This window comes from Polypterus senegalus, chromosome 3 (genome assembly GCF_016835505.1).
Source record: "Polypterus senegalus isolate Bchr_013 chromosome 3, ASM1683550v1, whole genome shotgun sequence".
Lineage (NCBI taxonomy): Eukaryota > Metazoa > Chordata > Cladistia > Polypteriformes > Polypteridae > Polypterus > Polypterus senegalus.
In genome coordinates, this window is record NC_053156.1 from 26,507,202 (window position 1) to 26,520,954 (window position 13,753).

Sequence of the window (13,753 nt, forward strand, 5' to 3'; positions counted from 1 at the left end):
GATAGATAGATAGATAGATAGAGATATGAAAGGCACTATATTATAGATAGATAGATAGATAGATAGATAGATATGAAAGGCACTATATTATAGATAGATAGATAGATAGATAGATATGAAATTATAGATAGATAGATAGATAGATAGATAGATAGATAGATAGATAGATAGATACTTTATTAATCCCAAGGGGAAATTCACATAATCCAGCAGCAGTATAACGATACAAAAAACAATATTAAATAGTAATAAAAATGCATGTAAAAACAGACAATAACTATGAATAACCTTAGCGTTTACCCCCCCGGGTGGAATTGAAGAGTCACGTAGTGTGGGGTCTCCTCAGTCTGTCAGTGGAGCAGGACGGTGACAGCAGTCTGTCGCTGAAGCTGCTCCTCTGTCTGGAGATGATCCTGTTCAGTGGATGCAGTGGATTCTTCCATGATTGATAGAAGTCTGCTCAGCGCCCGTCACTCTGCCACGGATGTCAAACTGTTCAGCTCCGTGCCTACAATAGGGCCTGCCTTCCTCACAAGTTTGTCCAGTTGTGAGGCGTCCTTCTTCTTTATGCTGCCTCCCCAGCACACCACCATGTAGAACAGGGCACTCGCCACAACCGTCTGGTAGAACATCTGCAGCATCTTATTGCAGATGTTGAAGGACGCCAGCCTTCTAAGGAAGTATAGTCGGCTCCATCCTCTCTTACACAGAGCATCAGTATTGGCAGTCCAGTCCAGTTTATCATCCAGCTGCACTCCCAGGTATTTGTAGGTCTGCACCCTCTGCACAGTCACCTCTGATGATCACAGGGTCCAGGAGGGGCCCTGTCTGTTGAAGGACCCACGGTAAGAGCACAAACCAAGCCAGAGGGTCAAAGGAACTGCCTGAAGAGCTTAGTTATAGGATTGTGTTGAGGCACAGAACTGGGGAAGGCTACAAAAAGATTCTTACAGTATTGAAACTTCCCAAGAGCAAAGTGGCCTCCATAATTCTTAAATGGAAGACTTTTGGAGCATCCACAACTCTTTTAGAGTTGGCCACCCAACCAAACTGAACCTTCATGGGAGAAGGACCTTAGCAAGAGAGGTGACCACTAATTAGATGGTTACACTTGCTGAATTCCAGAGAAACTGTTTGGTGATGGAAGAAACTTTCAAAGGGAGAACCATCACTGCAACACTCCACCAACTTGGAGTTTCTGACAGAGTGACCTGAGAGATGCCTCTCCTCATTAAAACACCTAAAGGACACTTGGGCTGTGAGAAACAAGATTAATGTTACAGTATGTCAGCAGTTCTCAAACTGTGGGGTGTGCCCCCCCATTGGGGTGCTGAAGCTGTAGAAGGGGGGCGTCAAATAAATGAACATGACATCAAAATTAATTTTTTACATTTTTCTTTCAAATTTAAATTTGCAAGCATATAATCACAACAAATGCATTATAACTAAAATTAAAATAAAACATTTCTAAGGCACAGATCTAATGACTAACTTATGAGCTGCGCCACTGCTGCTGCTTTTATAGTCGCGTATTTTCAATCCAGAAAGTTCGAGACGTATCGGTATCTGTCGTGAACATTCGGGTAACAGTAGATCAGGTGATATTGCGGCACGACTGCACCACAATGGCAGCGTAGCCAATATTGGCAAATTGAGTTCAATAATTTACTGTGTATTCGGTTATTTTCATGATACAACTAACAGCGGTATATTTGTCGGATGAAAATACGTTCGTCTCGTGCAGATTGACTTCATCGGTGTCCTTGTTTACATAATTTTTAAAAATTATAACATATTTAATCGTTTCTTTACATAAAAATAATAAGAATAAATAATGTATTCTTTGTTTTTGGGATCAGAATTACTATCAAAAACCACACAAGGCATTTTAACAGTTATTAAAGCACTTAAAAAAAAAAGTAACTTGCAAATATTTCATCGAAGTTAGCCGAACACATGCAAATCTTATGGAAGTAAAAATGATAAGATACCGCGACACCGCACGAGTATCATACCTTTGTTAGTCGTATCATGAGTTATTCTCAGCTATCTTATATTATGCAGGGGGTGCAGAATTATTCCACGTAGAAAAGGGGGGGGGGGCGCATAATACAACAGTTTGAGAACCGCTGCTGTATGTCAAGAGCAGGGGCCCCCAACTCCAGTCCTGCAGGCAGAGCTGCTGCCAGGGGAAGGCAACCATGACACCTGTCAGGGGCCCCGAGCAGTGAGCGTCTCTCTTGCACGAGACTAAAGCTGCGGCAAATGAAATGGAAATCGCTGCTGTGTTCAAATCAGGTCGGAGTCGCAAAAGACCAAGACGTCTTATTGAGTCCGACGGATCTGATGCAGAAGCAGATGATCAGGAATCCCAGAATCCAGAAGTAAAATTCAAAAAAGGCACGTGTCACGTGATTGTCCGGGCATTTTGAAAGCCTAAACAACATACTGCATGTCGCCCTTTTTGTCCAATTTTAAACTTTAGGAGCATGAGCACGGAGGAGATCTCGGCCTCTTGTGCAAATTTAGATGCAAAATATTCAAAGGATCTGTCACATTATTTGAAAGATGAGGTGGTTCACGTCAAGAACGTGTATGACGCATATGTTGAGGTCCAAAGGTGGGCACTGTGATCGATGATATCACATCATGAGATACACTTACAGAAATCAAAATGGTGCAAAAAGATACGGTGACACTGTTAGTAATTTTGATTCATAGCGACCAGACCCTCCATGCATCATGAGACACGACATGCGATACGAAATTATAGACATTAAATTACGGTTGTGCGACATTTCAGTGTGATTGATGTTAAGCTTGACTGTAGCATTGGTACGTCACTCAGTCAGCTTGGGGAGACAAAATTATCATAATAGGGAGCCGGGGTTGGCAGCCATAATTGTCAGGGGCCCAAGATTTTCGGGTGGCGGAGCTGCTGCTGGGCCCCAGTGGCTGCAGGTTTTCATTCTAACCCTTTTCTTAATGAGTGACCTGTTTTTGCTGTTAATTAACTTCTTTTGAACTAATCTTAAATGACTTGTTTATTTTTTTTTTTTTAAAGATTTGTTCCTCTGAATTGCTTCATCTCTTTCCTTAAATGGCACCCAAACAGAAATGAAATGTGAAGTGAGTGAGCCAACTGAAGACCACCTAAGTCAGGGCCTCAAACGCCAACCAATTTCACTCCAACCAGTTTCTTAATTAGGCGCTGATTCTTGTTGTTAATTAAACTCGTTCTTTAATTCCATGGCTTGTTGCTACTCTCATTGTGTAATAGCAGACATTTCCGAAATTGTTGATTTTCTCTTTTCTAAGAGCACTGATAAAACATTTTGTGGACCTGAGCAGATCAGCATTCTGAGACCTTCATTTTTCTTTATGTTCAGATATTGTATGATGGACACAGTTTGCTTGTCATGTTTTGGTTAATTTTGTATCTCATTATTGTTTGGCTGCTAATTAAAAAAAAAAATCAATTAAGGGGTCTGCATCTTCAAGAGCAAATCAATCAAACTCAAAAGAAGTTAATTAGCAGCAAAAACAGATCACTAATTAAGGAAAGGGTTAGAATGAAAACCTGCAACCAGTAGCACCCACCAGTACTGGAGTTGGGGACCCTTGGGTTAGAGGAAACCAATCAGCACCCATCACCTGTGCAATAGCACTCCAGCATTGAAGCATGGTGGTGGCAGTATTATGGGCTGAGAGACTAGTCAGAGTTGAAGGAAATCTGCACTGAAAAAACCAACAGAGATATCCTTAATGATAACCTGCTCAGAGCACTCCAGACCTCAGACCGGGTCGAACGTTCACCTTCCAACAGGACAATGACCCTATGGACAAAGAAAAAAAAGCATAGGACTGGCTGACAGACATTTCTGGGAATGTCCCTAAGTGGGCCAGCCGCAGCCTGCATTTGAACCAGATCGAACATCTCTGTGGGGACCTGGTAGTAACGGTCTACTGATGGTCTCCATCCTATCTGACCGAGTTTGAAAGGATCTGCAGAGAAGAATGGCAGATAATCCCCAAATTCAGGTATTGTGTCAAATCCAAGAAGACTCCAGGCTGCAAAAGCTCAGAATAATTGTGCCAATGTGATACTTCAGTTTATAATTTTTAAGTAATTTGCTGAAATTCCCAAAATTCTGTTTTTGCTTTGCCAGTCTGGCGTAGTCAGTGTTGCTTAATGATGGGAAAAAAGTACTTAAATAATTTTAGCACAAGGCTGCAACACAAAGAAATGTGTAAAAAGTGAAGGGGCCTGAGGACCTTCTGAGTCCACTGTATATTAAAATTCATTACACAATATAGGGTAATTTTCATTTGTTAAAAAAAAAAGAACTAAAAAATACAATATTTAAGTTTCGAAATAGGATGGACCAATGAACTAAGTGGTTAGGTATAATAGGCCTACATAGGCCTAATACTGGCACCAAGCCTGCTCTGCTTATAGGAACCACTGATTTAAATTTCAAAATTTCTGTCTTGTTCTTATCACATAGACTACCAATACCTCAAATTTAAGATGTATGCACATATGGCTCAGGGGTTCACCGACAAAAGCGCGATAGACATATGCGCCCCTACAAACCCGCTGACTGCTTTTCGACAAATGCACGCCGACAAAATTGCCACGACAAAATCGCGAGAAAGGCCAAGAGAGTGGGACGCCCTTGCTGCAATTCTTCCTACATATACAGGGCGTGATCTTAAGGACTATCTGTGTGCTGATGGCATGCTACGTCTCATAATATTGACTTCTAAAATAAACATTATTACATATGCTTTAAACTAGTAATTCATATTTAATGAAACTTTCGCGATTTTGTCGGCGCGATTTTGACAGCGTGCATATGTCTATCATGCAAATGTCGGGTCACATGGCTCAGGTATCCTTTTTTTTGGTTTGACTGCTCCTATTAATTTTGTAAGAAATGAAAATCCAGTATGACAGTGTCCAGATATCTACTCTAAATATGCTTTCCATGTGCAAAAAGTAATTAAAACAAACTTATCAGACAGAAGCTGCCTATTAGGCCAACATCACCAACATTAGAACAACTGTAATGGGGAGAGGCCATTAAGCCCCCCAAGCTTGTCCATCCCTATTTACCTCGATTGTCCACAATAACATCAAGTCGAGATCTGAAGGTTCCTAAAGTTCTGCTTCCACCACAATACTTGCTATTTATTTCACGTGATTGTGGTTCATTATTTGAAGAAACATTTTCTAACATTTGTGCCATGAGAAGTCAAGCACAATGATACCTTTTATTGGCTAACTAGAAAAATGACAATATGCAAGCTTTCAAGGCAACTCAGGCCCCTTTTTCAGGCGAGATGTAATACAGAAACTGGAGTTCGCTGTCTTTATATGGACACTTGGACAGAGACAGCATTGGAAAAACTATAAGTGAAATATCTTAAATGTAAAAAATGAATAGACCTCTTCAGGCTAAGATTCATTAAGCAAGAGAGGAGGACAATATATGGTCAAGATCTTTGGATAAGATAGCTGTCCAACAGCTATGTTTTTCCATACAATATGAGTCTTCAGTCAGGTTGTCTGGGTCAGTACAAGAGATACAAACAATCCATATACCTGGCCATAAGACTTATGTCTCTATTAACACCATGTTGTAATTTGTTAAATTTTAGCATGAGTTTGACTTCCCATTCTTTTCTCTCTTGCTGTGTTTTGAAGTTGCCCAGAAGCCCTGTGACTTTTACTCTCACAGCGTCCATGGCTGTTGAAGTGGGCTACTACAGGAACATTTGTGTTGTCATTTTTGACGTGGAACCTGTGTACATTCGTTCTTTGGCGGAGTGTTTGTCCAGTTTCTCCCACATAGAGTGCAGTGTCGAAGGCGGTAGACCACATTAGATGATCTGCAGGAAAATGATCCCTTTATGCGATGTTCTAGTCGGCAGTGTGGTATAATTACATGGTCTGTATTATAATTGCGAGCACATGTTTTACATCTCTTCTTTAGGCAGGGAAACATTTGTGCGAAATTTGTCTTGGCAGGTTTCCAACTGCGTCACAATGTTCTTATTAAAGAATTTATTTTAAATTAACATCTGTGACACCTGTGAATTTTTCAGCTTGTGATGGCAGGGAAGAAAAGTACAAAATGAAAAATTGTAGCTACTACTTCTAGCTCAGCTGTATCTATAAGTAGAAACCTAGAGAAATGGGAGTGGAGCCAGGACTGGTAGGAAGTGGTGCTTTGATAATTTCAGAATTTTAAGGGGGACATTCGATTACTTATGTCAATGTCTATTCGCAGGACTCTCTCCGTAAAATAAATGAATGCAGTGCACCATTTCCTTGAGAAACCACATTGCCATTGTGGTGTAATAATAATAATAATAATTTTTTGTATGCATATAGCACTTTTCTCACTACTGAGAGCGTTGCAGGTTAAGAGCCTTGCTTAAGGGCCTAACAGAGCAGAGTCCCTTTTGGCATTTACGGGATTCGAATCGGCAACCTTCCGAGTGCCAGTGCAGATCTCTAGCCTCAGAGCCACCACTCCGCCTGTGTACTGGCTGGTGACAGTCACCCCAAATGTTTATTAGGTCCACCGTCTTGCTTATTTTTTTTTCCATTGGCATGCTAGAGTACTGTCATCCATCTTGATTTTCAAGGCAGGGATATGACCAAGGTGGCATAGATAGTGACAAAAAAAAAAAACCAGTTGGGAAGTGTGAATTTCTGGACAATTCAAATTTGTTGTGTGTCCAATCCCTCAGTGTTTGACTAAGCCCAGTGCAGCCGCACCATCAGAACCCTGCTATCGTACTAATAGCAACACTTGAATAATAAAAAAAAAAAAACACAAAACGTTTTGGGGTTCAGTGATCAACATTCATCTTTGTTTTACCCACTCACCACATACCCCACTTAGTGAACACACTACATACACCGCCGCAATGGATTTGAAATTAAGCAACCAAGTGTAGACTTCCAGCTTTAATTTAAGGGGTTTGCCAAAACTATTGTATGAGCAGTTTAGGAATGACAGCCATTTTTATATATGGTCCCCCCATTTCCAGGTGCTCAAAAGTATTTGGACATTTCACTGACACGCTGTTCCATAGCCAGTTGAGAGCATGTCCCTCATTATTTCATTAACTATTAAACACGTAGAAAGTCTGGAGTTGATTCCAAGTGTTTAATTTACATTTGGAAGCTGTCACTGTGAACTCTCAATATGAGGGTCCAAATAGCTGACCATACAGATAAAATCAGTCAGTAGGCTGAGAAGACAAAACAAACCCATCAGAGAGACAACAGAAACACCACGACTGGTCAAATCAACCATTTGGTAGATTCTTAAAGAGAAGGTACACACTGGTGAACTCAGCGACACCAGAAGGTCTGGACAACCACACAAGACAACTGTGCTGGATGATTGTAGAATTTTGTACTTGGTGAAGAAGAACCCTGTCGTGACATTTAGCCAAACCAAGACCACTCTCTGGGAGGTAGACCTATCATTGCCAAAGTCTACGATCAAGAGAAGTCTTCATGAAAGTAAAGGCAGAGGGTTTACCACAAGGTGCAAACCACTAAAAAACCTTACGCAGCAAAGGAAGCGCAGATTAGATTTTGCCAGTAAACATTTTTTAAAAGCCTGTCCTGTTCTGGAACAATTTTCTTTGGACAAAGGAAACTAAAATGAATATGTAGCAGAATGTTGGAAAGAGAAGAGTTTGGAGAAGAGAAGAAATGGCCCATGAATACTACATCATCTGTGAAACATGGCGGAGGCAGAGTTATGGCCTGATCATGCATGGTTGCCAATGGAAGTCAGTCACTGGTATTTATTGATGATATGACTGCTGGCAGAAGTAGCAGGATGAATTCTGATGTGTACAGTGTGGCTATCCTGTCTGCTCAGATTCGGCCAAATGCTGCAAAACTGATCGGACGACTCTTCACAGTACAGATGGACAAAGAGGCAAAACATACTGTGACAGCAAACCAAGTGCTTTTCAAGTGGAAGATTCCACAATGGCCAAGTCAATCAACTGACCTCAACCCAACTGGACTCGCACTTCACTTACTGAAGACAAAACTGATGGCAGAAAGTCCAACGAACAAGCAGCACCTGAAGACAGCTGTAGTAAAGGCCTGGCAAAGCATCAGTAGGGTGGAAACACAGCACTTGGAGAAGGCCGTGGGCTCAGACTTCAGGCAGTCATTGACTGGAAAGGATTAACAAACCAAGTATGGAAAATGGAAAATTATATTTATGATTATGGTAGTTTGTCCAAATACTTTCAAGTCCCTGAAAATGGGGGGATCCTGTATAAAAATGCCTGTCATTTCTAAACGAGTCGTACAACATTTTTGTTAAACCTACTGAATTAAAGCTGAAAGTACACACTTCAATCACATTGCTTTGTTTCAAATTTATTGTGGTGGTGCAGAGAGCTAAAATGATTAAAATTGGGTCACTGTCCAAATACATATAGACCTGACTGTATGACAAATATCGGAATTGAGCAGTAGTGTGAACGTAGCCTGAGATGTCTCCATTCTTGAGTGACATTGTTGCATCTTGCAGTAAATTAGAATGTTTGTAATTGTATCTTACCTGAGAATTTGCACAACATGCTGAGCTTGCACTCTGTGAAGAGCACTAAACTGAATGAACTGGTGTATGATCTTATCTCATGGGGATAGTTTGAGGATCATGCGAGACTTGACATAAAGGTTCAGAGCAGAGAGGAGTTCTTTAAAAACATCAGCATCAGAAATGGTTCTGTGTGGGGTATTACAGTCATATGAAAAAGTTTGGGAACCCCTCTCAGCCTGCATAATAATTGACTCTACTTTCAACAAAAAAGATAACAGTGATATGTCTTTCATTTCCTAGGAACATCTGAGCACTGAGGTGTTTTCTGAGCAAAGATTTTTAGTGAAGCAGTATTTAAATTAAATCAAATGTGAAAAACCGGCTGTGCAAAAATGTGGGTCCCCTTGTCATTTTGCCGATTTGAATGCATGTAACTGTTCAGTGCTGATTACTTGCAACACCAAATTGGTTGGATTGGCTCATTAAGCCTTCATAGACAGGGGTGTCCACTCATGAGTGTTAAAAGGTATTTAGGGTCGTCAATTGCAATTGCACTCTGAAGAGTGACAGACAGCATGGGATCCTCAAAGCACCTCTTGAAAGATCTGAAAACAAAGATTGTTCAGTATGATGGTTTAGGGGAAGGCTACAAAAAGAGATCTCAGAGGGTTAAACTGTCAGTTTCAACTGTAAGGAATGGAATCAGGAAATGGAAGGCCACAGGCACAGTTGCTGTGAAAAATACAGGAGCAGCATATATGCAGGATTGTGAGAATGTTTACAGACAACCCACAGATCACCTCCAAAGACCTGCAAGAACATCTCACTGCAGATGGTGTATCTGTACATCGTTGTACAATTCAGCGCAATTTGCACAAAGAACATCTGTATGGCAGGGTGATGAGAATGAAGCCCTTTCTGCACTCACACCACAAACAGAGTCGCTTGTTGTATGCCAATGCTCATTCAGACAAGCCAGATTCATTTTGGAACAAAATGCTTTGGACTGATAAGACAAAAATGGCGTTATTTGGTCATAACAAAAAAGCGCTTTGCATGGCAGAAGAAGAACACCGCATTCCAAGAAAAACACCTGCTACCTCCTGTCAAATTTGGTGGAGGTTCCATCATGCTGTGGGGCGGTGTGGATAGTTCAGGGGCCCTTGTTAAAGTCGAGGGTCGGATGAATTCATCCCAAGATCAACAAATTCTTGAGGATAACGTTCAAGCATCAGTCACAAGGTTGAAGTTACGCAGGGGTTGGATATTCCAACAAGACAATGAGCCAAAACACAGTTCGAAATCTACAAAGGCATTCATGCAGAGGGAGAAGTACAATGTTCTGGAATGGCCGTCACAGTCCCCTGACTTGAATATCATCAAAAATCTATGGGATGATTTGAAGCAGGCTGTTCATCCTCGGCAGCCATCAAATTTAACTGAACTGGAGAGATTTTGTATGAAGAATGGTCAACAATACCTCCGTCCAGAATCCACTCTCATCACAGGCTATTGGAGGACAGCGTCGAGAGGCTCAAAGGAGCAAAAGGAGGCTCAACTAAGTATTGATGTCATATCTCTGTTGGGGTGCCCATATGTATGCACCTGTCTAATTTTGTTATGATACATATTTTCTGTTAATCCAATAAACTTAATGTCACTGCTGAAATACTACTGTGTCCATAAGGCATGTCAGATATTAAAAGGAAGTTCAGCCAATGAGAAACAAAAATCCAAAGAATTAAGAGGGGTTCCCAAACTTTTTCATATGACTGTATATGAAATGAATATTGATTGATTTATAAAATAGAGCTGTTACCAAAACGTCTTTCCAAGTCAGTTTCTCCAAACAGTTTAATGGATGCTCTACTTGAGGTGAGTTAGAAAAGTTAACTCTCAAGAGTGTTCACATGGAGCTGAGCAGACCAGATTAGTTGGCATGTTTTTGGATAACATTAGTTCTCCTTTTAACACTTTTCCACCAAAATAAAATTAAACATGATAAGACAGATAATCCAAATTGATTGAAAGCTGTTGTGTAGAACAAGTGACACGTGATAAAAAAATGATTCTAAAATCAGAAGAAAGTTGATCAAGAATGAGAAGAGGCATGGAGGTCATTAGTATCAGCTAAAGTCCACACGGTGGGCAATACAACCCAATACATCTATGTGTCGTGGCTGGAGACAATGAACGGTATTTTGTAAAAAGTCTGTAAACTGACAAGAAATGTTTTGTGAGCACCAGGAGACAGAAGTTGGAGATAAATTGGTCCAAGCCAGGAGATCTAAAGGCACACAGGCAAAAATTATAGCTGAAAAAAATATATATAAAAAAACTATTTTTAAGTGAGACGATTTTATTCAAAAATGAACAAAAATACATTTTTTTTTCTTGAACTAAGATTTTATTGGTTTTATGTGACTAAAAATAAAATCGTGGGGCACCCATAAAAGAATTACTACAGCTGGAAAAGCGTTACAAAGTCAAAGTGTTTAAATTTTCATCAGTTCACAGTTAGACAAATTAGACTGTGGCTGTTCTCCATAGAAGTGGATGCCATCCTAGGTGACTTGAAAGGCACAATGCAGAATGCTCATTGAGGCAAGAAAGACCACCGGAGTGACAGCTAAATGCTTGAAGGAATAGTTGGAATGTGTGAACATCTCATTTCATGAGTCTACCATACACAATACAATGAACAGGCCTGGTGACCATGACAGGACAGGAAGGACGAAACCACTGCTATCTAACAAAAAATATATCACTGCACACCTGAAGTTTGTGAAAGAGCACCTTGATGCTCCACAACACTAGTGGGAAATGTCTGGTGGGCTGGTGAGACTAAGGTTGATGATTTGATGTTACTTTGTTGACCTGGAGCCTGGTACCATTTTCCAAGTTTATCACGTATAATGTCAGGGTGGCCATCCACCAGCTGAAGCTCAGTAGAAGTCGGGTGAAGCAGCAGGACAAATGATCTTAAACATTGAAGTGAGTCTTCCACAGAATGGCTTTAGAAATAGAAGATCTGCCTTCTGGGGTGGCCTGGTCAGAGGCTAGGCCATAACTCAATGGTTGCACAAGGCTAAACTGAAACAGTTCTGTAACAAGGAATGGCCCAAAATTGAATTTACTGGTGTGTAGACAATTGGCCTCGGAAAAGAACACAAGTAAATATGGAAGTGTGAACGAGTCTTTAGGGAACGATATTCCTTATTTTCCACCCTAGAAAAAACCTTTAGAAATCCAACAGAAATAATACTCTTTTTAGACAGCTTACCATTTCACCATTGTCAAATGACCTGTAAAGTGAATTTTAGTGTAGCTTCCGCAAAACAGTATGCAAATCGATACACCAGCCATATATACAAGTTAAGTCCAAAATGTCGGTGCCCACGAAAAGCAAAATGGCATCTCTAAAAGACCTCGAACATTTTAAAAATTTTAACAATCACCTCTACTGCAAAATAAATTAAATGTGAATACTTTGTATTCCAAAGCTTCTGGAAATGTCACAAAGAACATACAAAAATCTTAAAGGAATCCCTAAAATCTTAAAAAAAAAAAAAAAAGCCAGAATCATAACGCTACTCCTTACCAGATGTCCACCTTTTCAGAGACAGGCTCATTACGGATCACTTCAGGTGCCATCCATGCCACCGTGCCAGCAAATGACATCTTGGTGCTTTTATCGCTTAGCTCTTTGGAAGTTCCAAAGTCTGAGATCTTGACAAGGTCATCGTAGGTGATCAGCATGCTGAAAGGATAAGGGTTAAAAAAAAAAAAGTGAGAAAAAGAGATAGAGAGAAGAGGAGAGAGTTTAGGACGGCACAATTGGAGGATAAAAGGCAGAGGATCAGGGGATGAAGCAGAGTCATTTATTGGGCCAAAGGTTTGTTACCAAACATTTTGTCTTAGCCAAAACACTAACAGAATAGTACAGTGAGAAGATGAGCAAGAGTCAAAAGTCAGAAAAATGAAGCTTTAGAATTCACACAGTTAAGGTCTTTTTGATCAGATGATTGGAAAATGGAAAATGCTGCTATTCCAGCACACTGGCGGCTTTCTGAGAGACATCCAGGAGATGGACATCAAACAGAAAAGGGTCAAAACTGGGAGATTAGTAACACAAGTACCAAAGCCAAAATGACAGACGAACATCATGTCAAAAATACAAGAGCAAAAAGTCAAAAACCAAAGGCATGTTCAGAATTGGGAGTTCCCTGAAAATAATGATTTGAAAAAGGGGGTCTGAATTCACAACTCAGATCAGGAAGTGAAATCCTGGATGATCTTTCAGCCTATCACATCTTTACCTGCAGGTCATGACCTCCTAAGAACGGGTGAGGCTGCCCAAACGATGGAGGCTCAAAATGGCGGTGAACGTGAAAATATATAATGGTCCAAAGTATTTTATAACTATTAAAGTGAACAGACAATCAGAACAGAAATGAAATACAGAGACCCCAAAGCCCCCCGAAATTAGTGTCATTTTCCAGATATTCACGGAGAAAAACATCCTGCACTGTTCCTGTTCCAAAGAAGGCAGGCGCCTCTTCACCTAATGACTAAAGACCAGTGGCACTTATGTCCTCATATGAAGAAGGCCTGTGAGAGAGTGGTCCAGGGACTATAGGAGTCCTCTTGTGGCAGACCACCTGGACCCACTGCAGTTCGCCTATTGGTTAAAGGTTGGAGTGTTTGATGCAATCGTCTGTCTCCTCCACAAGGCTTATTCACACTTGGCCAAAGCTGACAGAGCTGTGGAGGTGGATGAGCCAATGGTACCCTGGATAATGGACTATCTGTCAGGTAGACCACAGTTTGTAAAAGTTAATGACTTTGAGCAACACTGGAGCAGCACAAGGAACAGGACTGTCTGCTTATCTCTTCACTCTGCACACCTCTGACTATAAATATAACATCAGGTCATTACACTTGCAGAAAATCTCAGATGATTCTGCACTGATGGTGTGTACTGATAAGGGGGATGAGACAGAGGAATGGAGTCAGGGGGAGAACTTTGTTTCTTGGTTCAAATAGAACTGTCTGAATCTGAAAATCAGTAAAACCAAGAAACTGCTTAATGACTTTCATGGCTCCAAAGAGCCTCTATGTGTGGTCACTATTCAAGGAGTGGATGTAGAGGTGGTCCA

At 40.7% G+C, this 13,753-nt stretch overlaps 1 protein-coding gene across 5 annotated transcripts in view; it reads right to left on the reverse strand.

Moving 5' to 3' along the window:
- The window catches only part of map3k12 (mitogen-activated protein kinase kinase kinase 12), a 195,297-nt gene that overhangs the window by 36,670 nt on the left and 144,874 nt on the right, over positions 1-13,753 (reverse strand). For all 5 annotated transcript variants that reach the window (XM_039746839.1, XM_039746842.1, XM_039746843.1 and 2 more), the window contains exon 5: positions 12,196-12,354. In XM_039746839.1, the coding sequence (XP_039602773.1) occupies positions 12,196-12,354 (159 nt within the window). The remainder of the gene's footprint in view (positions 1-12,195; positions 12,355-13,753) is intronic.